Raw genomic sequence first — 27235 nt, forward strand, 5'->3', positions numbered from 1 at the left:
CAGCAGTAGTGGGTATGGAACAAGAACGGCAGCCATACACGGGACAAGAACCAAAATTGTCGAATTGGTTTGCTTAGCTGCTGGACATGGATAAGGTAAGCTAAACCGCGCCCCATATGTTTGCACAAATCTGTCTTCTTTCTTGCGGTGTGCTTTGAAGAAAATACAGAAGTTCCTTGGTCAAACTGCCAATTATTTCGCATGTAACTCGGCGGGGATGCTCAGCCTGCTGCCCAGGAAAGTCTGTGCCTTATGTCGCGACACACACACACACACACACACACACACACACACACACACACACACACACACACACACACACACACACGTCCTTGAATCTATATAGATTCAAGGGCAATGAAATAAGAAACTGATATTTACACACAAATTCCCAGAAATGCACTGTTCGTATCGTGCGATCAGCTTCTGTGTCCCGCCCGCGAAGAAGCAACGGCGAGGAATGTTGTGTAAGGTTGCGCTCCACGATTGTATAACAAGGGACCAAAGGACGAGAGGAAAATAACTCGCATGCCTCCACTCGCAGAATGGCTCGGAAAGGGGCGGCAGTGACCCCCATGAAATCGCATGAAATCACTTTCCATGAAAGTGGAAAGAGAAACTTTATGGCACCGCCAATGCACACAATATGTTATGCATCTCTACCCTTTTAGCAGCACCACCGATATGAATAACATTATATATATATATATATATATATATATATATATATATATATATATGTGTGTGTGTGGTGTGTTTTTGTATTTTTTAGGCAATACATTTTTTTTTCTAGAAAGGCTGTACGCCCAGCGGTCTTTTCAAGCAAGGCGTACATACTTTGCCGAATAGCGCGAGCTTCAGAAGACTAATGAAGAAATATTTATTTGCTTTTTTATTAGTGCCTTAGGGACTGTTGCTTAATTGACGAATTTGAAGGCAGCCACAATCTTCAAAAGTCGCACCTAATCCGAGATATTTGTGATCGAATTCCAACGGTAAATCCAGGCAACGTCGAAACCGAGCGCCGCGGGATCGCAGAAAAGAAGGTCCCGCCGTCGTATGAGACCGAAACGACCAACCCGTGACGACTAATGCCAGGAAGCTTGAAACCGAACGTCTCGGTCAGTCGTGGCAGCTATACTGATACGACATGCTTTGCCTGGCAAGCATGTCCGACTGCGTGTCGGGTCAGGATTTGACGCGGCCATGTCGTCATACAAATTTCAACCCACATTTCTTTACGGGGCGCTGGCGTCTGACGCGCAGCTCAGCCTCGATATCGCCCCGATTGAGCTTTGGAATTTGATGCTGAATATCTTGAATCAGGAGCGATTAACACGATATTTAAAAGATGGGTGGACATGAAAATGTCACTGCCTCCAAATTTGCCACTTAGACAACTGCTCCCAAGGTACTGATAAAAAAGTTAAGGAGTTAATGTTAATTAGACTTCTGAAGCTCACGTTATTAGCTGCTAAGTCCGCCTTGATTAAGAACTAGTCTGCAAGAACGCCGCGTTCACTGCGCTTATAGCGTTTTTATGAAAAATTTGCATTCTCTCTCACACACAAAAAAAATACGACACCATGTATAGATACAAGCAGCCCATCTGTGCGCGGAAGCCTCGTGTATACTTACATTTACGTACACGTTAAAGAACCGCAGCTGGTCAAGGTTAATCCGGTGCCCTCTACTACGGTGCGCAATCCTGCAACGTGCAGTTTTGGGACGTTGAAACCGCACAGTTCATTTTATTTAGTTTAGGCTTGACTTGTGTCATCTCTGTGCGGTCCCTGCGCCAAAATTTTGCCCGAGAATCCAGCTGACGGGCATTAAAATAAGTGAATCCCAGTAATATTTATCTCTATGTTTAGCCGCGGGGGTGCTAATTCTGTGTACACTGTCGAATTCCACCGTACTCTCGAATGTCATCTTGTCAGTCCTGGCTGGCTCAGATGGCTGCTACGCGTCCTCTCTGTCTGTCTCAAAACGTCAGCATGGCGGAATTCGACAACGTTCGAAACAACCGAGGAGGAAGTAAAGACAGGCAACACGACGTCATGCAGGGAGCACCTCGGAAGGCCAAGCTCCTCTCAGGCCCTCCCTCTCTTCGGCGCCTATGTGCACGTTGGCTCTCGAGATCACCCTCCAAGGTTGTCGAAACTGTCGAGGTATTGTTTAGTTTGTGCTATAAGTTATAGCTCTATACCCCGTAGCGGTCGGGCCTCTCCAACGTCCTCTTAACTCTCCCGCATAATTTCGCGGCTAAACATTATACCCTTACAGGCTATCACGTGCTGAGGGCCCATAGATTTCTCATTAGTATTTCCTTTAGATCTATGACTATGCTTCAATATTGTCACGTGACGCTCCCTAGCTCTTAGCGCCTTTCTCTTCCTCCATGAGACTAACGCCCCGAAGCCACACGTGGTTCACTTCCCTGCCTGCCTTTCCTCCTCGCGCAAGCCCGCAGAGAAGTCGCACAAGCAGCAAGATGAGCAGCATTGTCGACGGTCGTCGCACAACGAAGACCTGTTCGAGGATTGCGAGGTGACGCTCAACGGGTTGACGTCCCGGAACCCGCACTGCTTCCTGGAGCTGACGGCCAAAGGGAAGCCCCTGGGCCGACTCGAGATCGAACTGCGGGCCGACTTGGTGCCCAGGACGGCCGAGAACTTCCGGCTCCTCTGCACGGGAGAGAAGGGCTTCGGCTACAAGGGCAGCACGTTCCACAGGATCGTCAAGGACTTCGTCTGCCAGGTATGCTCGCCTCGAAGGGAACGTGGCGGGAGTTGGTGACAATTGACACATTCAAGCGTAGCTTTGGGCGAGGTGGGTGTGCATGACGGAAGCTCGGCCCCGCGCTCGTCTCTTGCGTGTTCTTGTCGTCCGTTCACGTGCTGGTCGCAGTAATGACCAACGTAATCCCAGTGAACAGACGGGCAGACCTTCCGAAAAAAGGGCTATAACATAAGCGGCACGACTCGTTCAAATAATAGCCAAGAACAAGTGCAATATTGTATCCGAAGCTTCCTGAAGGCGTATATGTGACATGACACTTTTCGGCTTCTCGTTCCTTCTGCGCTGATCGGTGATGGTTTGGGCTGGTTGGTTTTCCACGAGTCTGTGTGGACTTGTCCTTGTTTTTCCTGTGCCCCTTGTCCCGCTTCGCGCTGCACCACACTCTGCGTCGAATGAATATTAAAAAAATCTCATCTTTGTTAATCCATCAGTCTATTTTATATCCGCTGCTGGGCGTAGGCCTCTCCCAGAGATCTTCTATAGGTGGGGTCCAAATCCACGCCCCATTGACGGCTGCCTGTAGGGAACAGCAATTAATCTGGAAGGTCATGCGCTGGCTGGTTGCATGCGCCGGAAGCAATTACAGAGCCGGAAACACGTCACAAACACCACGTTTTGGACATCACCTATTGCTCAGATGACTTCATCGTATGCCTGTAAATTTCGCAGTTTCGTCGTCCTTGACTGGGTTTCCATTCCCTCGGCATCCATTCTGTAATTCTTATAGTCCACCGGTATTCTGCTCTAGGCATTACATAGCCTAAAACAGCCGACTAAACCTCAAATATATATAAGGCCAACAGACAATGAAATGAAGCCCAGGAAAGCATAGGGGAATTTCACTGTGGTTGAAATTGACATGTATAGAGAATAGTAAAGAAAAAGGAAAGGAAAGCGGGCGAAAAGGCAACGCGTTGCCGGTGGGAGCAGAACCCACAACCTTGGCATTACGTTTATGTTACACTACCAATTGTGCTACGGCGACGGCAATCAATCCGTCGACTAACTTATGTATTTAGGTTTACATATATAAAGATATAACGCTATAGAAGTGTTAGCTTTCTTTTTTGCCCGATGGCGTCACGTCACGTGTATATATATGTATATATATATATATATATATATATATATATATATATATATATATATATATATATATATATATATATATATATATATATATATATATATATATGTGTGTGTGTGTGTGTGTGTTACATAAACAGAGGGTGTCGCAGCGAACACAGTTGTTTTAAACTTGCCTGTGGCAGGTAGCACAATTCTAGCCAATGAGCTGGTCTACTCGAAGAGGCGGACCTTAATTGCGCAAACGATTGAAGCGAATAATCGACTAATTAACAAAAATCACCGATTACGTTCATAACTAATTACCTTATGGCACATATTGCAATTTACAAATTCTAGCGGGTGGGACTGCAAGGCACATCCACTTGAAAATAATTGTCTGGATGACACGATTTACGAGATATGCGTCGTCAAAGATGCGGTAAAAATGCACTGTCGTTCCGCTTACTTCCTTAACAACACGTCGTTTTATGCGTTGAAGCACAAAATTAACGGGAACGCCAATGCATTTCTTAGCAAACTTCGGGAATAAACATCTCGAAACTGGCGTCATCAATATTTTCCGAGTGGATCCGCCTCGCGATCTCCCCGGCTAGAATTCGTAAATTGCAATAAGTGTCATACGCTAATTAGCTAAAAATTTATTTGGTGAACTTTTGTTAGTTATTCACTTAGGCATTTCAGTTTCTTGTGCAATTATTGTCCGCCTCTTCGAGTAGACCAGCTCACGGACCAGAATTGTGCTATCTCCACAGGCAATCTTTAAATATTTTTGAAAGTGTGCGCTGAAACACCCGGTATATTAACAGGCGTTGCAGAGCCCTAAATAAATTTACTACAACACTTGTTTCTTTCAAAACAGCGTAATGAAATTGCACAGATCGGCTCGCACCGTTCCCGGGATTGCTGCCGATGCGACATGCGAATGCAATGAGAAGAAAAGGGCCCAGCACACTCGGTTATCGTTTTTTTATGAGCGACGCCACCGTACCTAGCCTGTCGTGTCGTGACGTTACGATGACGTCAGGCGTGCCATTTCGAGACTAATTTTAGTGTCAAATTGAAATTTCTTCAAGCGCTCGCCAACCTTCCTGGCCTCGGAAATGGTGTCAGCAACCTTCTAAAGAGACTTTAAATACGCGCACCGAATCAATTTGACTTGTAAGGTATTGAAAGGTAAAGGTCGCGTATTAGTCGACGCGATGAAAGCCAAACTTACCTCTCGAATTTAGCGCTGATGCATCCGCGCCGTCATTCATTCATTCATTCATTCATTCATTCATTCATTCATACTCTCAGCACATGCCTAAGCAGGAGTGGTGGTTATATTGTTGTCTTGTGCAAACTAAACATAGTGCATGTTTAAACAATTCAATAAAAATCAATCAGGATAGGAAGGCACATCATATAAACAAATACGAAAACAATAAATCACATGAGCTACAATGAACAAGTTATATCACCGTGTAGGTCAACAAAAATAATTAAGGAATATTGAACAAAGAAAAAAAGACAAGTGATGCACCATACTGCAACCGAGAAACTGCTAACAATAAAACGTATTCTCAACCGTAAAGGTCGCGTCGACTAATACGCGACCTTTACCTTTCAATACCAACGTTTTGTTCTGGGGTTAACGGGATTCTGTAATGCGATTTAACTCTACTTTATAATCCCCGCTTAATGCGTGAAAAAAAGAATGTATCAACCTGTTGAGCGGCATCTTCTGCTCGACAGTCATGAGGCCAGCTCTGCTTCTAAGTTCGTTGATGGACTGGGTTCTAGCGTATGTGTTAAAGATAAACCCCAAGGCCTTATTTTGTACGCGCTCACAATTGAGTGTGTTTTGTCGTGTGTACGGCTCCCAAACCTGACTTGCATAGGTCTGTACAGGAACCATAGTCATTTTGTAAGCCATTGTTTTTACCTCTGGGGTGGCGTCATGAAGTTTTCGTCATGATGACCAAAGTTTACACATGACCTTACTACAAATGTTGTCAACATGTACCGACCGGTTCAAATTATGTGTGAGGTGAACCACTATAGGTACTTAAATTCTTTAAGCTCAGCTAATTCTGCTCCTTTGATGCTGTAGGGGAAAATTAACGGATTTTTTTTCTACGCGTCGTACGCATACAAACAGCTTTTGATGCGTTCAGCTCCATTTGGCACTGGTCACACCGGATACTGAACTTTTTGTAAGTGGGTACTATGTTGGTTCGTCAGTAAGTGTGCATATTTCAGAATACACAATGGTGTCATTTGCATAATGTTTGATGAATATTTGTGGTGAAGAACCTACGCCCATATAGCTGATATATATGGAGAAAAGTAAAGGGTCTGTAACAGATCCTTGTGGCACACCCGATCGAATTGATTTATTGGTACCATGCAAAAAGAATTTAATGACACAAATTGTTCCCTTTCTGACAATTATGCCTCTATCCATTTTAATAGCGGAGTATTACTCAGGAAACGAGACAGCTTCATAAGCAGCTATCCGTGGGATATTCTATCGAACGCTTCGCCGAAATTGATAAAGATAATACTGTTTACCCTTTCCATAAATAAATTTACCGTTTTCGTGTGTAACCTCAGTGGGAATAGTGACTGTCGAGTGCCCTCGCCGTAAGCCACGCTGATTTTTACCGAAAATGTCGTTTTGTTCCACAAATTTCATTAGGTGGCTTGTTAAAATATACTCCAGCGCTTTGCAACATGTACTTGTCAGAGAGATTGACCGGTAATTAGTGACATCATGTTTGGAACCATGTTTGTGAACTGGTTCTACCTTAGCCCGCCTCCAGTCTCTCGGAACGTCTCCGAATTCTAGAGATGTAGTATAGATATCCGAAAGAAAAAAAAAAAAAGCACCACTCGACATTTTTTCTCATCGAGCTTAAAGAGCAGATTCAGAATGCCGTCTGGTCTACTGGTTAGCTCAGGTAGACATTGCTTAATGGAAATCCCTGTTTGGGGCGTACAGCCATCATCTCATATAAGAAAACTGATTCAAAATAGTCATTAAAGAGGCAAGCCATTTCAGAGCTGTTCGTGATAGGCTTATTTTTCTTTCTTCTTTCATTATTTTCTTGTTTATTGTCAAAAATTGAGTCCCAGATTTGGGTCCTGAAACACAGCTCCAAAATTTTCTTGGTATACTAGAAAAGAACTTCCAAAATGTATGGTTTACGTCGGTGCGCCGACACAGATTTGAAGGTATACTTTCTCCTATTTGTATACCGCCTTTTGGCGCAAGGACAGTCTTCAAAGCTTACCAAGTCGAGGTGTTGGTTCGTTTAGCATGCGTTGCACCTCCTTTACCGACAAACAAGCAAGTTGACCGTAGTAGATCGTTCTCGAATATTCCTGACATCGCGGGCACCCGTATTTCGTTCTTAATGCGTTATCGCACATAACAAATCTATCCTAACGGTCTCTTATTTTGGTTTTGCGGAAGGGTAATCTACTATTAATGCTTAATCTAATAACTCTCTTGAAGTGTCTCTTTAAAATGTGCTGGTCGTTCAAACTAAAACGGCGCTGTATTCGTTGTATATCTGCGTTAAGGGTCATGGGCTCATTTAACGGAATGGGTGAGCGTAACAGAAACCGCACAACGACCACGTGCAGGGCGGCGCATTCGAAACGTCCACGGGCAAAAAGTGCGGCCGATCGGCGTTCGAGCAGCGGTTCTTCGAGGACGAGAACTTCGCGCTGAAGCACACGGGACGCGGCCTGCTTTCCATGGCCAACCTGGGGCGCAACAGGAACGGCTCGCAGTTCTTCATCATGCTCGCCAAGCAAGTCGCCTCGTTATACGGAGCGCAGATGGGGTGCCTATGCCTCATTGTGGGCTGTTTGCTTTTTCAGGGCGCCGTTCATGGACAACAGGCACGTGGTGTTCGGCAGGATCACCAAGGGCATGAACGTGGTCAAGACCATGGCCTCCTACGGGACCATCAGCGGCAAGCCAACGACCGAGGTGGTGATCGCCAACTGCGGAACCCTCTGACCGCGCGCATTCAACCGGCGGCTGCAGGCCATAACGATCGCTAAGCGCAACAGTTGCAATCTGTTAGAAACAACGTAATTACCGTGTCTATACAATTTAAATTGAAGCGTGCTTCGATTAAACGACGCGTCCTTCCGAATTTCGATAGATACATTATACGGGTGCCCTTTTCACGTTCTTAAAGGTGTCAATGCATCCAAGTGTTAGGTGCAGGTAGGGCTCATTTATGCGAAAGGAACGAGAAATCGAACGAGAAATCTCGTGTAGCCTCGCAGTTGAGCGCGCCCGCCTCGTTTGGGGGAGGTCGAGCGTTCAATACCCGCGCTCTCGCCAACAAACAATTTTTGAAGTGCTGTGCAATGCACGTGAACTCACGCAGGAATTATTAGCTGAACGTGTGATTTTTTTTTTATATGAACTGCGTCTATTCGCGCCCATTCAGCCATATACAACAGCCTTATACTCACTGTCTTCCGCCGGTATTTCGCGCTTTGCGGGTATCCTCGATGAAAGCGTCAGTGATGGCTGTCACAGTCATGCTTATATAGGGCACGATTCTTTCTGTGTACTGACCTCCATCGGAGCCAGGTTACCAGGGCGAGGAATCGAGCCCACGACCTAGCGTTCAGCAGCAGGGTGCTAAAGACACACAGATGTATACGTGTATCACCGCGGCGAGCGACTAATAATCTTCGATATGCTCAAACACTTCTATATATATATATATATATATATATATATATATATAGTCATATAATGAGAAGCCAACAAACACTGACACCAAGTACAACATAGGGGAAATTGCATGTGCTTAATAAATGAAATTTATTAATTTAATTAATAAATTTAATTTTAATTTATTAATTTAATTTCGATTAATTTATCATTACTTTATTTCATTTATTAAGCACATGCAATTTCCCCTATGTTGTACTTGGTGTCAGTGTTTGTTGGCTTCTCATTATATGACTAATAATTATCGGGTCCCTCGGTTAACCCCCTTTCTTCTCGTTTATATATATATATATATATATATATATATATATATATATTGTATGCGTTGTGTTTTGCGTGCTTGCTTCAACAGCTCAGAGCTCCCGAGCACTGATGTTCGAGGCTTACATGCGTAATGCTAAGGCGCAGTTGTGTACCTCCCTCCGTGTAGTCTGTGGCTGAGCGCTGTCTTTGGTCGAGCGCTTGCATCATTTGCGCAATTTGCGAATGCAGGACATTTAGAACGACATTGAGGTATGCTGCATCCCGTTTTTTACGCGCGCGAAATGTTTGTTGCCTGACATATAGATCAGACGCCTGTCGAGGACATAGCGATGGTATCATCATTTATTGCCTGGAACTGATTAAAGCGCATCCGATGCACTTGCATTGCTTTCCTTCACTTCTGCTACATCGGCGTGCATTTCTCCGTGCTTCCAACTTCGTTTTTCTTCATTATCGCCTTGGCTTCCTCCAAGTATTTGGGATCCAGCGTGGGCGTCCTAGAGCTTATGCCGTACACGGGTACTGGAACAGGTTTAAAAAACGAGATGGCGTTTTAACAACTTGCAGTGTGAAGAAGGCTCCAAATCGTGAGACAGGGAAATGAGTAATAGTTTTCGGCTGTTTTCACCAAGAAAAACAGAGGTTGATTAGTGACCGCAGTGACTTCTAAACAAACAAACAAACAAACAAATATTGTGAGTTCAGTGGTTGCGCGACACCTTTGCAATTCGTGAAACCTCCACATCCATTGCCTCTCGCCAACCCTGTCACATGGGTGACCGCGGGTCAGTCACCGTATCACCATTTGTCACCACTTGTCACCACTTGTCACCACTTGACACCGTGTCACCGTGGGTCAGCGACCCTTGCTGACGCGCTCGTGAGGCGGCGCACGGAGAGACGTACATTGGACCATCGGAAGGTGGGCACGTCATACCCTTTGGTCGGCGTTTTATTCGGCTCGTCGCGACTGGCCAGCGGCGGTCACACGCGCCCTTCCGTTGCGTCGATATCCCGAGGCAGAGCCGTATACGATCGTGCTACTGCCCGTTTCTATGCATTCCAACTTCTCCCTGATATGGGGTACGGAACGGCGAGAGCGCCGGCCAAAGGATAGGTGGCCCCTCCAGACGGATCCTATATACTATGTATCCTGCTCTGTCGGAGTGTGCTGTTCTCGGGCACCGACGACTATATGTGAACTCTTTTGTAATCATGTTCGATTCTGCTACAAACGAGCAAGGGAAGACCTATACTTAAAGCTTGCTTCTCTTTATGGCATAGCCAGCCATAGTAGCCACGTCTGAATAGTTAAGAAAATGACTTCTTTAGTACATTTTTAAAATTATTATTGCCCTGTTTGCCGTGGAGCTAATTATAAATAAATGCGTGCAGACCTTCTTCGTGAAGAAGCTGCATAAGTTGCTTATAGAACTTTGTAACCTGTGGGCCGGTTTGTCCGTATGTCGGCGCCTCTAAGCACTTTATTTTCTTGTGGCTTTTGTCCCTGCACCCTAGACACAGCCATTGCAAATGAAGAACGTGTGCAGGAGACGCGGGGCCACTTCGGGCACTTCATGTAGGATCGTTCAGGCGCTGCACGTTACTGTTCACGTTACTGAAGGGGTAAGGGTCTCCCCAGTTCGAAGATTCCCGAGGAAGACTTCCTCCAGCCGAGTTAGGTTACCAGGAAGGGAGCAGACAAAGGAGGGGATGCATAAGCACTAATTGATAAGATCACTGCGCGGTTAATGACATAAAAACGTAGAAGCTTCCGCACATATAAAGAATAATACAACTGTGTTTTACAGCGTTATCCAAAGCTTACTCGCGGCGTCATTTCGCTTTAAAGACACGTCACGAAATTAACTTAAACAACCTCCTAAGGATCAATAAAGAAGTCGAGAGACAAAGCGCGATGCATCCTGGAGAATGGCCCGCAGCTATTCGCTCAAATTTCTTTTAACGGTGTGTAAAGAATAACGAAGGGCGGAGTTCCACAGTTCCACAAACCTTTACATTTTCTCTTTTTAGTAAAGAAAATCGGCGGTAATCATAATCTGTTTTTCACTGAATGACGATCGAGAAGACCCGAGGACAACGTGTTCATTTCTAGCTGGAGCGGGCCCGATTATACATCTGTGAGCTTGTAATAATTATGCGCATCGAAGGCTATGTAGGTGGCTTCACTGCCCTCCGTTATGACTATGCCACGTTTCTCCACGCGCGCGACGTCGCTAGCTGTCGTAAAGCCACATGCGAAGGAGATTATCTGGTGATGATGATTATTTATATTAGTATGCCCTTCGAAACGGGGCGGTGACAAATAGTCACCTTGAGTTATCGTATAGTCAAACCTTGAGCTAATAAAATATATGATGATGACGATGATTTATTGGTATCCCCTTCGAAACGGGGCCGAGACAATTAGACACCTTGAGTCACGAAATATTCAAAGCGTGAGCTAATCAATTATATGATGATGATGATAATGATTTATTGGCATCGCCTTTGAAACGTGGCGGCGACTAATAGTCCCCTAGCCAGCTTGAGTTAATCAGGTATGCTATACTATCCTTATACCTTGTACCATACCATACAATATATTATATAAGCGTGCGCAGGGGCGCCCCCTATTCAGTTCAGTTTATTACCTTAAAGTCCCCCGTAGGGGCATACTCCTATATGAGGAGTACGAGCGTTAAACTACATATGAACGGGTATGTGAGCACAGGGTTTCCCTCACATGTGCTCATGCCTATGCATAACAGAAGATGACCTGCAACGCTGGCTAACGACGTGCTGAGGCATATAAGCTTTGTGTTCTAAGTGAGGCCGTCAGGCTATGTTCAACTCCGCCCTACATGATTACTGAAGCTCCGTACTGAAAATCCAGCGTGGAGGTCAGTAGCGTCCAGATCGTACATCACGGAGTAAACAGTACACACACGGGTCTTAATGCCGAAAAAGACGAGGCGAAACCGCATTAACGCATAGCCAGATACGCATAGCTATTGCGTCCTTCCTTTCCTTAAATCACTATCATCATCATCATCATCATCATCATCATCATTGCCTGACAGCTACGTATACTAAACGTGGTGCTTAAGAAATTCTTTCATCTCAGCACCCGTTTTCCGGAGCCGCTTAGTATCTACGAATGAAAGTGTCCACACAAACTATACGTGGACGGGTGCGTGGGTGTGCCCTCTATTTGTGTCGTCCGTGCCAGAGCTTATAGTGCACTCCATTGGGCATCTTACTGTTTCCGTAGACGTAGCCGAAGCAGACGTTCCAATTCTTGTAGTCCGTTCCCAAAAACCGCACTGCTACTTTCTGGTTGTCTGAAACAAGGACAGTTGCGTTTTCATATTACCATGGTGCTCAGGAAAGTGAGTGCCTCACAAACCGCAGCTCTGGAGGAGCTAGCCTAAGGCGTGCGTTAGAGAGACAAAAACTTCGTTTAAGCAATGCTTCAATGAACATAGAAGGACTTGTATATGGGCTAGTTGGTAATTCTTCTTAGTACGTTGCTTCAGAGCGCGAGAGAACACACATGTACGCACGCACGCATCCATTAAACTCGTGTGTGTGCGTGCGTGCGTGTGTGCATTAGATAGATAGATAGATAGATAGATAGATAGATAGATAGATAGATAGATAGATAGATAGATAGATAGATAGATAGATAGATAGATAGATAGATAGATAGATAGATAGATAGATAGATAGATAGATAGATAGATAGATAGATAGATAGATAGATAGATAGATAGATAGATAGATAGATAGATAGATAGATAGATAGATAGATAGATAGATATTTTTATGACACAAGGAGTTCGGGGGAACGACAGAGAGAATGTGAAGAGGAAGCAAGGTGGTGGTATGGTGAATATGATGATGATGAGGGGTACGCAACATACTGTTTCTGTGCAACGCGTACACTTTACAGCACAGCACAGTCATCTTCGCGGGCAGAGGTAAAATGGAGCGTAGCGAGGAGACTGTCTATAGCTGTCATAATTTTTGCCGCTGTTAGCGCCACTGGCGTATTTAAACCAGACAGTAGCAGCTGCAGGGCGTCGATTATTTGTCGCAGCATGGCTTTGATGACGGAGTCCGATGGTGATATCTGAGTGCACTTTCCTTGCTCCCGCTGACAGTCTGAGGCCCGTGTGCGCGGCGGCAAGCGTGGCCATACATTCGATTCCGGGCTTTCGCGGCTCGCTTAAAGCAACGGTTCGGAGATATATATCGATGCCGATTTAACTACCTTCTGCTGGACCTGCGGAATTGGAGCCAGGGAGCTCTCGTTTGGACCTGCAGCTTGTCCACGCCGACGACGCGTCCGTCTCCTCCGGGGTTGCACTGACGCTGCCGCCTCCTTGTGGGACATACTTGTCTTGCTCATTTGGTTCAGTATTTTTATGTCCTTTTTCTGTTCAGGACAATCGTTGGAACTGGCCTCGTGGAGTCCATCGCAATTCGAGCGGTTCATTTTTTTTACTGTACATAAAGATACGTCATGGCTGCCGGCATGCCGTCTGGCCTGTGCAAACAGCGCTAACATGGCCTGGCTTTAGGCACTTGCGACATATTGCAGGTGTCGGGGCACATAAGGACGCACCGCGTAGCCCACCTTGACATGATCAAGTAGCGCGTCTCCCTCGAAAAGAAGCTTGACGCTCGTCGAGTGACCGAAGCAGCGTACTAATACAATCAACACACACACATAAAGGAAGAGCAGAAAAACACGTTTCGATCACGAGGCACGCCGTAGGGGGGGTGGGGGGATGGGTAGGAATTTCCGGATTAGTTTTGACCGCCTGGGGTTCATTAACGTGCGCCCAATGCACGGTATACAGGCGCTTCTTTTTTATTTTTTGTTTCATGTTGTTTTGTTTTTTTCTTGTCGGCCACACCGAAATGCGGCCGCGGCCTATAACGCCCAATCCACTACGCCACCGTGGCGGGTAGAGCAGAATAGAAGACATCGCTCTTCTGCATCATGTCGTTCTCCACTTTTTAGCACGTATGAGTGAATTCTTATGGAAATAAAAGAACGGAATTGAATTGAACTGCGAGACCCAAACGCCACCAGACGCCAGGTGAGTGTGGCAAATGCCGTTAAAACAGAACAGAGGTGATTTTCATGCTCGATCCACATAGAGCTCTCTATACGGTTCAAAGCAGCCTCCTGCATAGGCTTACCAAACCCTTACCTTGATCCGCGAAAAAGAACTGAGCTGGGTGGTCGGAATCTTCTAGTACGCGAAACGTATTCTTCACCATCGTATTCCTGCGAACAATATAACAAAGGTTAACGCGCAGACCGTTTGTTACGAACAAACTAAAAAGAAAAAAAGAAGAGAAAGAAAACCAGCCGACCCTAAGCAAGGATTGACACCTTGATCTTGATTAATCACAAGTACGCTCAGCAGCGCACTATAACAAGCTTGTTATCGGCTTTCTTTTGCTACAGTTATTGTACCTGGAATATGTCGCTGTGAACCAGATCTAGTAGGTCGCGAGTGTGCGATGTAATCGGATGGTTTGGAGAAGTGCCGAGTGCAAACGGCTCGCGTCAATTGTGTATATCCAAGAAATAAGGTATATAGGGCGCACTGGGCGTGCGTATAGGATCCGAAATATTTTGTTCGGGTGGCCAGGCAACGTCGGTTAACGTTGAATACACTATTTCCAGGATTCCCTATTCTGCAGAGCGTTGTGCTTAACAGAATAAACTAAATAGACACACGGCGCCAGCGCCGTGTCAGTGCGTTTAAGTGCTCTTCCCGTGTACTCGTCTTTCTTTAGCTAAACATTTTGACTACGCGCGACTTCGTCATACGCGGCTTGTCTTTATTAATTCCGGAATGATTTGATCTAACTGTTGGTTCCAGTCAGGGTGTTCGTTTATGAGCGTAACCAGAGTTCTCTTCGTCACACCATCTTGGGGTGAGAAATTCCAGCGTGCAGAAGGGCGAGTGCTTTTGGAGGCTATATTGTGACATCATGTTATGGGCTAAGAGCTTTATTTTTTTTAATGTGCCAAGGATATTTTCGAGGCATATCTGGACACAAAAGCACCGACATATATCGCAGTAAATTCGGCACTTGAAAAAAAAGTAATAAATAAAGAAAAAGAATGACTGGCCTTAAGGTTCATAGGCAGTTTTAGGCAGAAATCGAAAGGATTTTTTACCCTCGCTGACAGCGCTGGACGTGCAGACATGCTCATTTAAGATTCCTGAACCTGCTCATGTGCTTTGAACATATATATATATATATATATATATATATATATATATATATGCATGATTATATGCATGATATATAGCATGATTCCGCGAAAGCAAACATGTGTATATATATATATATATATATACACACATGTTTGCTTTCGCGGAATCATGCTTCACATCTATGAGTGTCGGTTTCGCAATGCACGATGTTTGCGCTAGAGCTTTGAATGCGTGAATATCCTAACTGTTGCGATTGTTGTTAGCCTCAGAACCGTATGTACTCACGACTTGCTCCGGTAGGTGAGTTCCACCTCGTAAATCATGCCATCCTTGTGCTTTACTTCGTACATTGTGCAGGTCGCCGAGTCGTTGTAGAGTGTGCCGGTCCTTTCGACACTGTACCAAATGCCCTCCGCCTTTGCAAGTGAGAGCAGAAAACAGTGGTCAGGCGCACAGGTGCTTGGTCGCATGAGTGCTAATGAGAAATAACGTACAGTCGACCACAAATGTTTAAAGACCACCGGATCTCGGGAAAGCGTTCTTTCTATTTTTTCTCGAGCAGCCTGTAACTGTAGCCAGTAAAACAGCGCATAACAATGTTAGCATGTTCGCATACACTATATTAGAGGCTGGAAATGCGAATACTAGGCTGCGTTGTCAGGCTGCGTAGATATTCGTTTCTTTTTTCTTATCCCGTGGTCCGTAAAACTGGGTGGTTCATAGTACAGCTTCGCGTTGTCTCTGTAACTTTTTTTATTTCAATATGGGATCTTAGACGGGTGCACACGCAATGCAGCGACGATCGTTAACGGCGAGGCAAACGCGGAGCACTGTTATGCACAGCACCGTCAACGGGGAGACACTGCGATGGTGTGCAAGAGCCCGATATCCCGCGAGTCATATGTGCACCAAACTATTCAAGCGCGAACAGCGGAGTGCGTGGTTTTTTTCCGCAGCCTAGCGAAAAGCAAAGGGCCGCGGATGTGCATCACCCACACAGTTTCCCATGACAGTCACTAGGGGGAACGCTGGCGCCAGCGTCTATGGGAGCTGCAAGCATGGCGGCTCATAGCCTGCACGAAGATCAGACAAATCCATAACTCCTTGCGTCGCTGAATGGAGTTCCTCTTAGCAACTTTGGCAGAACGCTCTATGGCACGACCAACTCTGACGTGTCATGAACACCGCTCGCAATGCATCGCATCTGGTCGTGTACGTATTCGTGCATTTTGCTGTTCGCTATGCAGAGGCTGCGCGAAAGTCACGCACACCGCTGTTCGCGTTTCAACGAATTGGCATAGTGCGTATCAGAGTTGCGGAGTGGAGCGCTCCACTCCATTCCCATTCCGGAGAGTTAAGATTGCGGTAATTCGACTCCTTTTAACTCCTCGTCGTGGTGAGATTCGGGCCATTTCCACTCCTGGAGTTGCTGAGCTGGTGCATTCCATTCCTCGAATTCCAATTACTGAAACACTTTCTCTGCAACCGTTTACCACTTACACTTCCATACTAGACGACAAAAACAAAATAAAGTCTTCACAATGTAGCAAATTGTCTTTTACTGTTGTCTACTATTGTTGTTTTTTCGAACAATAACAAACACTCTCTGTTTGCTCTCATCTCACCAGGGCGTTGTTGCTTCTAATCTCCGTAATGATCAATCATTCTGCTAAAGCGAAGTTTAAATAATCTTACACCATGTCCACCGTGGTGGGTGAGCCCACATATTTCAAGAAAAGGCAGGCGAGCAAAATTAAGATGGTAGCCTTAAGGAGAATTCTGCCGCAGCGTTAAATGAGTACGGGGCCCAAGAAATCGCTGAAGTCTACTACGTTTTTTTTTGTTGTTGTTGTTTCACATTTACTGGCATGTTAACGGGAATAATTTTCCAGCAGACCTCTCTAATCACCCCCTAACCACCTCCTCGATAGTGAGCGAAAAATCATCGAGTGCTTTCCAAAAGTACCATACACTCGCGTGGGTGCAAGCGTTCGCCACGTCGCCAATCTTGCCTGCATCCCCTTTTGACGCAGATCAAGCACGCTTTTGCTAAATTTAATAATTTTTTGCAAGTTTACTCCTTAACTAAATGTTCAAGGGGTTCACCGATGCTAAGTAGTTAACTACTGAATTCGTTAACAAAATGTGAAAATTTAACTCTAACTGAAATTTGCTGCTTCTAAATGGCGCTTCAACATTGTAACGAAGAAAAGTTTTCGGGTCATCAGTAGTGTAGGATGTGCAGAATACCATGTTTATAATTGCCGCTGCAGAGGGAGTCACTCATAGGTAGATACTGAAAGAGTACGTATCGCGTAAAAATTGTAAAGTATAATTAATTGGTCAACTATTTAGCTTGTTCGTGCTCTATGTTTGGGTTTCCGAGTTTATTGTATATGTACGTACATCTGCTATAATTATAAACCTTGTCGATCACACGCATTTTCAAACTCTATACTCTTTAAGTAGGCAAACCAGTCAAAATATTTCATTGCTGTTGCTTTTTTTTTCTTCCTTAATTTCCTTTTCATTGTTTTCAAACTTGATTCATGCAATGTTCAGACAAACGAATCCTTCCCGCTTCAACCCACCCCGCCAGAAATTATTAAACAAACAAATAAATAAATAAATAAATAAATAAATAAATAAATAAATAAATAAATAAATAAATAAATAACAATGATAAAGCTACAGGCGTAGCGGCCCCCAGCTAAATTTACAATGGCTGCGTACATTGGCAAAAAAAAAAGGGTAAGCGTCCAGCGGCACAGCTAGCGTTTCGCGCGGGATTAGGTCGCTGTACAAGAAAAACACACGAAAGATTAATTTGCCTTTGGCTGTGTTTCCATTCTTCGTTTCGTTTCTCTTTGCTGCTCCAGACTCAAGGCGAAGCCCTTTAATGGACCCGACACTGGAGCACCTTTGCACGAGGACATACACGCCAGCACAGGTTAACTCACTCGTACATGCTTCTGGCAAGGACATGTGCTTCACACTTCTCCATCATCTAATCGTGATGGCCCGACCTTTTTTTTTTTTCGGTAGTTTACGGCCATGTCGCTGCTAGACAGGTGCGTAATGACGCGTTTCTCTCGACACGACAGGTGCCATGGTTACACCGACACTGTTGACAAAAGAAAAGTAAACTCTCGGGTGTGGAACAATGAAGTCACAAAGCAGGCACTGTAGTTTTCTCCATATAAGCCCTTTCAAGTTGGTTATGTTGGTTTAAAAAGGGGTTGGGTGTACGGAGTCTCACGCCATGATTAATAACACGCGTACTTACTGCCCTTATTCGTAGCTTTCATGCTGCGTTATAGCGGGGTTTAACTCCTGACCAAAATTCTATACTATATTGCAGCAAAGCCGTTACGGCTATAAGTGCTGTAAATGCGGGCGGTCTTCTGAAGTATATGTCTGAGTTATGCTGCTACAGTTCGGCGAAATTCGATAGATTGCCGAAGGGGCAGCGTCCAAAATTCCTGGGCGTGAAGTGGGCAACGTTACCTAGTGGTTTAACATCTGCATCTCTTATTATCCTTTAGTAAAGGACAAATATATAGGAAAGAAATCGGGCTTGACCCGATTTTCGTGAAATTTGTTCAGGGTGCAAAAATCGGTAGTTATCGGGTTTTCACCAAAAACGAATAAACCTAGGGCGCTATAACGTAAAACTATTCCAAACTTTTCTATTCCAATTCTGCTATCAGCCCTCCACGATTGGTCAAAAACTTTTTTCGACCACGCCCACTTCACCTGTCTGTCACGCGACGTCACGAGAACCACGATACCTCCCCATCTGATATGATCTGTACACACTGATTATGCATGATTTGACAGAAAAAAGAAAAACAGTTATTTCTGATTCGACCCCTTTTCGCCATTAGCCCTCGGCTATTGGTGAAAAGTTTTCGGGCTGCACCCACTTCACCTGCCTGTCACGCGACGTCACAAAACCGCACAAACTCACCGTGTCAAAGTGACCCGTAGGTGATAAATATGCATTAATATGCCGAACAAAACTGAATTTTCTTCGGAATAGCCGTAGGCTGCCCCCATTCCAAAAGGAATAAAAGATGGCTGCCGCCGATCGCTGAGACGCTGGCTATTCGCACCTGCCGGAGAGCATGGGTGTATTTGCGTATAATAAAGCTTCTTGCGTGGCCGTGTAACGTTTTCGAGCCCTTTCGGCACGTTTACCACCTGATTCTGCCAACTCTTCTTTGCTGAGGGTCAGTTTTAGCGTCATTCTTAAGCTTCCGTTCCATGCCGCCGTGATTTTCTACCAGCCACCACAAGCTAAGTAAGGGAACGCCGACTAACCACACACGCCGGCACCACCCTCTTCATCCGGTTATTGATTATCAGTGCACTGGCTCTGCCCCAGTGAATCCCTCTCCTCTTGAGCGTTCTCCTCGCTTCTTGTCAGCCAATTAGATACGACAAGCCGCTCAGTTTAGGCAACGTTATTCGTTTTTCAAGCAAACAAAAGTTACAGCCTATGAGCGAGGAGAGCGTTTGCTTGTTCTGTTCAGACAACCCTGCGGGTGACCGCCCGATGCTTGCGTCGGTGGTTACGTAAAATTGACGTCATGAGATTGGAATAGAAACATATTGGAATACTTTTACGTTATAGGGCCCCTAGTTGGTTATACGTCGCGTTGCGTTGCAAGCCTGCGGATTACCGTCATCGGTCGCTACAGAGTCAAACATAGACGAACACTGACATTCTTTACACTTTCCAAATACTTCAGTATGCTCGATGCAGGGAACCTGCTGAATGACAACGCGGAGACACTGTGAAGGTGCGTCTTGTCCCTCGGAAGCGTTGTAACGGAATCCGCGCATACACGATTTTCAACTCTGAGTGCAGGGTATAACCGAAAGACTGAAAGGTGGGCACGTTGCTGCATGCTGACTTATAAGTTACTTGAGCAGCACGACAGAACACTGACCAAATTCACTGCGATGGCCGTGAACAGTACAATAATTGGGGGGAGGCAGCTGATCGGCTGGCCTTAGCTCCCCCTCACCCCCCCCCCCCCCCCCAGCCATCCCCGCTGTTCCGGTAACGCGCTCTGTGATTGGACGATCGCACGTCGCAGATTCAGCGCGCTAGCTCTGACTGCACTCCCTCACAAGAGCAGGATTGGCCACCCTGGTGCATTACTTGGCCACAACCTCCTATATGAATACAACAAACAGCAGACAGTAAGGTATTCTGAAGAAGATAGCGGTGTTCTCGGTATATGAGTTCAGAGGCTGAAGAAACGGCCGAAGCGCGCTTATTTTTCGTCTCTTCTCTGGCCTACAAGCTGACACACGAAATTTTAGAAGCCAGCATCAAATGACGGGAGCGGGCAGGAGTAGACCATCGATTCTATACTAACAGAAAAAAGAAAGAAAGGTTATATATGCGCAGAACCAGTCTATCAGCCTAGAAAAGGGATTACGGCAATAAAAAAAAATATAAGAAGAAGAACGGCACTCCTATGGTTATTCTCTGCTATGTGTCAGAACCGATATTAAACGTTCGGATTACGGCAATCTAAAAAAAAAGAGAACGGCACTGCTTATCTGCTATGTGTCAGAACCAATATTAAACGTTCTGTCGCTAGTCCAGCGGTATGTTGCGCGTCTTCTTCCATTCTGTCTCTGTCGGTGTTTATGGCTGCAAATCTTTCTTGCAGCGCGCATCCGACCAGCTCAGGCAAGCACTATTCTCGAGCCGCCTCTCTGCGACTTGCCGCGCTGCCCAAACAAGCTGTATTATACGGGCTTGCGCTTTACACGACGTGTACTCGGTGCGCTTTCGTGCATGTAGGACACTCACCTGCGCAGGGTCAAAATTTTCCATGAGGATCATCTTTTGTGCAAGGGCTCCGTCGAGAAGGACCCAAGCAGCCGTACCCAATAAAAATACAACCGACCGCATGATTGCCAGAGGATCTCGAACGGTGACAGCAGACCTCGACGTGTACAACAACGGTATCGCGAGGAGTTTGCTATAGTGTGCCGACCGCTTCTTATATCGGCACTTCGCTTGTACGAGCGAACGAAATTACAAGCTGGTCAAACACGAGGTACACCTTCGAGTCACCGCTTGTACTATATACTTATACGACAACCTACGCAGGGGGGGAGGCGGGCAGCCTCTTGACTCGCAAATTTGCGCTCGCCAGCGTATAGACAAAGCTGCTACACGGCAACTGCTTGTTATTGAGAGGAAAGGTGTGCAGCTACACGCGAACCATCGACGTGGAGAAACGCGCCACTGCTTCTGGAGAGCTGCGTTCGCTTGCAGTCCCACATGTTCTGCGCGTGCTGTGCAGGCCAAACATCGTTGATTTTCTGGAGGAAATATCCGCAAATATTTATGAAAAAAGAGAAGGATGAAAAAAATAGAAAGGAAGCAGAAGAGATAGCAAAACACCGAACCGAAATTAAGGCTCGATCGGCTTAAGAAGTGCCCAGACTTCATTTGTAAGCTTTGTTTTACCCTCGCAGCAAGGTTATGTGTACCTATACAGCGCTGGCACGACTGAAGCCTGTGTGTTTGCACAAGGGCTGTCACGAAAGTACGCGAAGCTCCCAAGGCGGGAAGCTAGGTGCTGCGCAAATAAGACGACAGCGACGAACGCCGTGCTCTCTTTACGCAACGCCAAGCTTTACAGAAGCCCTGATGCAGGTGGTTCGGGCAGGTGGAAAAGGAGCGCATGTACTTCGCGTGTGCCGACTTTTCGGCCCGAGTACGCGCGGTCGCTACTGCGAGTGTATTGTACAGCACGTCTCGTCTGACTGAACAGTGTGAAGACGCTGATCGCACGCTCTAAGTAATTAAGTGGCAGCGCCGGCGAGTTAACTGCTAATTTCTCACTCGTAACTTGCGAGCGCTGGCGTACACTCGAAATTGGTGCTTGCAGATATCCGTCGCAAACCGGCTATTCCGTTTAACGGGAGGGTAGTGAATTTCGGTCTCGAAAGCCGCGGTTATCCAGTCATCCAGGTTTCAAGAAAGGGATATTCAGGATATCCGGTTTAAGCAACCGGTTAGCAGGACATTCGTATATTCGGACACGGATATTTAGTGTTTGAAAAAGGAAAGTTGTAAGGAGGTTAACCGGAGCAGATATTGGTTTTCCACGAGCGGTTGCAAAAATAACTACAGAAATAAGAATACAAAAGATAAAGAGAGGTAATTTCGGTACAAGTAAAGAAGAACAAATATCCGGCTATCCGAATATGCGGATACTATAGCCGAATAACCAAGTGAATAACCGATCACTCCGGTTATGCGGTTTACAGATTCGAATAACCGGCAAATCGAATAACCGGCTTTTCCGCAAAACCGGTTTGATGTTGCTGCACTACTTGAAATCGAAGTCTGTCTCGTTAACCCCGTAAGATTACCTAAATATAGCAATTCCTGTGACACCTGTGTTGATTATTATGTGGCTGATTGTGTTGCGCAAATAACTATTTACAAATTTACTTCTTGCGTATATCAATTTAATTTGCATTTATCACTAGTAAGAGTTTGTACAGTATTGCCAGTCACCATTCGTATGGGACCAGCCACTAGCCATTTATGTTATCGGTCCTCGATATCTCAATGAGATCTTCCTATTATGTATAAAGTTTCCTTTGACCGACCGACCGACTGACTGACACCTTTGCGATAATCTCGTAATTTCCACGGCTTTTACTGCCCACAAAATGCCTGCCGCTACTACAAGAAGAGAGATAGTTTAATAGTATCCCGTGAGGTTAGTCAATAGTGACAGGCCTGACACATACACTATTCCAGGTAATATGATGGGAGACGAAAGACGGGGAAAAAAAACCCCATAGAGATAGGGATAGAGAATAAAGACCACGGTCCGAGGACGAACCGCGGCTCAAGTCGTGTGTCGTGTTGTACGTATGCTTAGAGAATTCGTCAAGACGGCCATTGAGGTTGTAAAGCTTCTAAACATGCGAATCAAATGGTCTCATGAGACATAGTAACTGCAGTTACTGTGAGTGACGCTGCAAAACGTTGTGAGCGTCGTACGCGCTGCCGCTTATTTTACGTAAGTATTTACGCGTTGTTGACATTCAAAAGGAGCTGGCCCTCGAAAAATGGTGTCTGTTATCTTGCCTCGTTTCTAGGCAACGGTATCGGCTCGCCACGCCATTCACGCGCTGGATGGCGACTCTTGAAAGCAAGACGCTGCTTCGTACAATTGTTCTCGTAGTGGGGTCAGACCTGGCACGGTCATTTGCCAGTTAAGTGCTTCGCATAATGCTCGCCTAGAGGTGAGCTTACGAAGTCCTCTGAAACGTTTGCACCTCTGCCTTCGTTCGCCTGTGCATGTCACCTCGCGCCCGCCGCCGTGGTCAAACGAGTCGTAATCATTTAAACAAATACGGTAATCAGTTAAACAAATACGGTGTGGTAGGGGGGGGGGGGGGGGCGCACCGTCCGATTTCTCGCAAATGTAAAGGCGCGCGCTCAGGTTACGCCATGACTATGGGACGGGCAAATAACGGTGGTTGCGTTACCCTAATGTGCATTCAAACTGCATTACAAATTTTGATGCGTAAGCGTTCCTTAAAGTGTACCCCGGAGAAACCGTGTCTGTCCCGTATAACGCCTTGTAACCGGGAATATACTGCGCAATTGGTCAAGTTAAGACATTTAATCGTTATAATTATGTAACTGTAGATGATTGGTGGCTTTAGAATGGATAAAAAAAATATAACTGGCCGCGTCGCCGTCTCCTCGATATAGTCATTTGATGCAATAAAGAAAGTATGAAATGGCAAGAATAACAAGTTGGTAGATGTGGTTTGGCAAAAAGCGCGTGGTGGTAGCGGATAGGCTCCTTTCATACGAACGCCTCGCGAAGGGGTAGGATGTGCCGAGACGAGCTCTTGCAATGACACCAAAGAAACGTAAGCTTGGTGAAACGGAGCTTAGCTACATTGTCGTCTTTTCTTTTTTGCTATTCCGGTCTCTCTCTCCTTTTTACTTCCGGTCACTATCTCCATCTTTTTCTCCCCACACCCCTTTCCCCGTGCAGTGCTGTTGAGGTGTCCTCCTGTGAGAGACAGTTACGGCACTGCACTTATCTCTTCCATTTCTCTTTAAAAATCACTTCACAAGAGGCGCAGGGCAGCTGAACGACAACGGGAATATCGTAGTCGGCAGAGGGAACGACGACAACAGCGACAGGAACTAGGAAATAATCAAAAACAAGAAGAGGAAAGGAGGTGCTCAAAAGCGAATCGGCGACGCTCCACAAGAAGAACGCTGCAGAAATTCTGAGAACTGTCTAGTAATGCGTGAGCATTCTTTGGCTCAGGAAAAAGCGATAGGTAGACATGCATAAGCTAGAAGCATAAGTAAGCAAAAGCGAAGTAACAGCCGAGCCAAAGAATGCTTACGCATTACTAGACAGTTCTCAGAATTTGTGTAGCACTTTCTTTTTTATCGAGCTTCGCCCTCTAACCTCATCAATTTTTTTTTTTAACATACGTGTCGCTACTTCTTGCAGGGCTATATATTTCGCTGATATTTCTTACGAAGAAAAAGACGCGAGATCACGTGAAGAGACGGTCGTTTCTTCACATGGTTTCGCATCTTTTCCACCGTACGAAGGTATCTAATTTTCTCGTTACGAAACTGTCGAAAGATGCAACGATGACAACGTAACGATGTGACGAAAGGTGTAACGACGTTAACATTTAGTTACGTATAAACGTTACGTAAAATTCTGCCCAGCGGCCTTGTCGAGTGACGCGCCTTCACAGTTCAAACTCGATAGTCAAAATCGCTTCCCAAATTCAGTTACACCGTCGCAACGCCGCGGTGCGATCGGACTGTCGAGCTCTTTGTCGGGGGCCGTCCTTTCGACTCAACAGCCGACGTCTGTCTGCGGCCTATATCCAAGATCATCTCAAAGAGCGCATGAGAGAAAAGCAGCCGGCTTTAGTGGGGGTTGTTAACCCTGCATCTGAAGATACCGTGCGATGGGCCCTATAGAAGGGTTTATATACATTGCTCTCAGCTCTCAACTTCTTCGTTGGTACAGGAGCGCGGCACCTTACTCGATTAAAGCAAAGTGAAACAAGGTTATAGCTACGTAAATTTCGATGAAGCAATAAAGTACGGGTCTGACAAGCGTTTGCCGGTATTCAAACGCGCATTAAACAAACAACGATCCCTTCTATAAGGGTCTCTATAGCTGCTGATAACGTTGTGAAACCATATGGCTCTCAAAACTAATTACACTGCGTTTTCTTCTCTTGCGATGACAAGTTCGCGATGACGAAATTCCTGGCGAAGCTCGGTCTCCTTCGCGTAGCGTCCCCAAGGTCTTGAGCACGTCTATCGCGCGCGCGGCAAACGCGCGAAACGTGCAACGTAGCCAAAGCAACGGCATTCGATATAAATATGCAACGTATAAGATAAAGTAAAAGCCCACCGGTTGCCACGCAGGCAGCGATGGAGCCCCAGTTTGTGAATACACGCGCGCCTTGCGGCAACAATATGTGCTCGCGGCGTGATTAATTAGTGCGCCGAGAGGCCGGAGGAGACACGGGGCAAAATAATGAGGCTACCTGTATACATGTATGGAAGCACAGCACGCAGCGAGACAACGTGTAGCAGCATATGCCAGGCGCAAGTAAATTCAAGCAAAGCGCATTTTACACAACCTTTTATGGTATGCAGAACATGCAGGTGCGCACAAGCATATATAAAAAAGAAAACAAGATGCGATAGCGCCGTCTTGTACACGGCAAAAGTTCGCGCCTCAACAAGCCGGCCCGTGCTCAGATTTCCACGCAGAAGAGTACGCGTGCTGCGCTGTTAATGAAGACAGAGATAATTAATGAAGGCAGTGATATGAGAGGCGGTTGCCTTCATAGAGTTCACTCCGAAGCGGATTAACGAGTACCTCGAACTAGTTCTTTTAATTTCGTTTGCAAGCGTACGTGCGTGGCGTTCCTGTCTTTTATAACGGTCCTATAGATCATTCGATTGTATCTTCCAAAAATAGCGGTTGAAATGTCAGACTTTATTGGCGGCTGTAACACAGGCTTTCTCGCATCTGCCGTGCCCAAATAAATGAGCTCGTGAAGCGGAACTATAGCACTCGCTGTGGTACTTGGCTTCGGAAGCTTTTTATTTGTTTTTATTTTTTCTTTCCGGACGTCAGTGGCTTAAAAGCGAGCGGGTTCTTTCGAACGAGCGTCCGATTCCCCGGTCGCACCCTGTTTTGCAAATGAGGGTTCTTTTACGTTTCCCTAATTGTAGAATATGTTTTTGATTGAACGCACCGCATCGTTATTCTCGACATGGAAAGACCAGCAAACCTAGCTTTGTAGTGAAAATGAAAGCTCCTATTTCAAGCTTCGCCTAAACCCGAATTTATTTAGTCATTCGCAAACTAATACATAAAGAAACTTAATACCAGGCTGGTATTTGCTTTATATATACTCAGAAAAACAGGCTACCACTGAGAAAAACAAACAAACAAAAAAACAAAAAAAAACACAAGGGGGCGGGGGATCAGGTATAAATGAGCGAGGAATACAGACCGGGCGCCATTTCCTACACCGAACAGAATTAACGTCCTGTCCGGTTCTCTACGATAATATGCGTCGATCTTCATTACGCTTGTTTTAAACGCACCATATAGTTCCCAAAATACGTGGAACTTGACAGCCACGGGATCGAAACGTAAAGTGTGCTTGTTCTCTGCGATGCATGCGACGTCGATCGTCGTGCCACTGTAATTTGACAACCTCACCCAGCAGTGACGGTTCACTTCCGAGTTTTACTTTCGCGTTTCTCGGTACTGGTTGCAGCCTAAACAGTCTTCACGAAAACCGAGTTGAGCCGGTTTATTTCCCGAACATTTGTGTTCCTCAGCTAACTTGCGCTGGTATGCATCGTATACCTCAACAGCGAAGAGCCACCGATAAGCGGATAGTGTATGCCGAAAATTGAAGGAGATCGAAGCCTCGCTGACACGACCAGTCGCATGGTCTACGATAACCCATATATGTTAAAGTACGCCGTTCATACTATTAGCAC

General features: G+C 45.7%; 2 protein-coding genes across 10 annotated transcripts in view; one reads left to right on the forward strand and one right to left on the reverse strand.

Annotated features, from left to right (window-relative positions):
- The first annotated feature begins 20 nt into the window (after positions 1–20).
- Positions 21–18318, forward strand: LOC135916564 (peptidyl-prolyl cis-trans isomerase A-like). Of its 5 annotated transcripts, none has more exons than XM_065450025.1 (6): positions 21–95; positions 2067–2171; positions 2467–2760; positions 7522–7695; positions 7762–7873; positions 18030–18318. In XM_065450025.1, the coding sequence occupies exons 1-6, from the start codon at positions 87–89 to the stop codon at positions 18215–18217; spliced, it is 882 nt and encodes a 293-aa protein (XP_065306097.1). In that variant the 5' UTR covers positions 21–86; the 3' UTR covers positions 18218–18318. The 5 variants fall into 5 exon arrangements, with proteins under 5 accessions (XP_065306097.1, XP_065306324.1, XP_065306153.1 ...); XM_065450252.2 differs by having other exon boundaries at positions 7522–7691; positions 18030–18166; XM_065450081.1 differs by lacking the exon at positions 2067–2171.
- LOC135916873 (uncharacterized) overlaps positions 9218–27235 on the reverse strand; it is a 150032-nt gene continuing 132014 nt past the window's right edge. For 3 of the 5 annotated variants that reach the window (XM_065450336.2, XM_070531770.1, XM_070531773.1), the window contains 4 exons: positions 15436–15566; positions 14128–14204; positions 12166–12246; positions 9218–9424 (listed from right to left, as the gene is read on the reverse strand). The gene's annotated coding sequence lies outside the window, so the exon portion shown is untranslated. Of the gene's footprint in view, positions 9425–12165; positions 12247–14127; positions 14205–15435; positions 15567–17981; positions 18071–27235 lie in introns of all 5 variants that reach the window. The other 2 variants (XM_070531772.1, XM_070531771.1) reach the window with 1 other exon arrangement.

Source organism: Dermacentor albipictus, chromosome 1, assembly GCF_038994185.2.
Source record: "Dermacentor albipictus isolate Rhodes 1998 colony chromosome 1, USDA_Dalb.pri_finalv2, whole genome shotgun sequence".
NCBI classification, from domain to species: Eukaryota; Metazoa; Arthropoda; class Arachnida; order Ixodida; family Ixodidae; genus Dermacentor; species Dermacentor albipictus.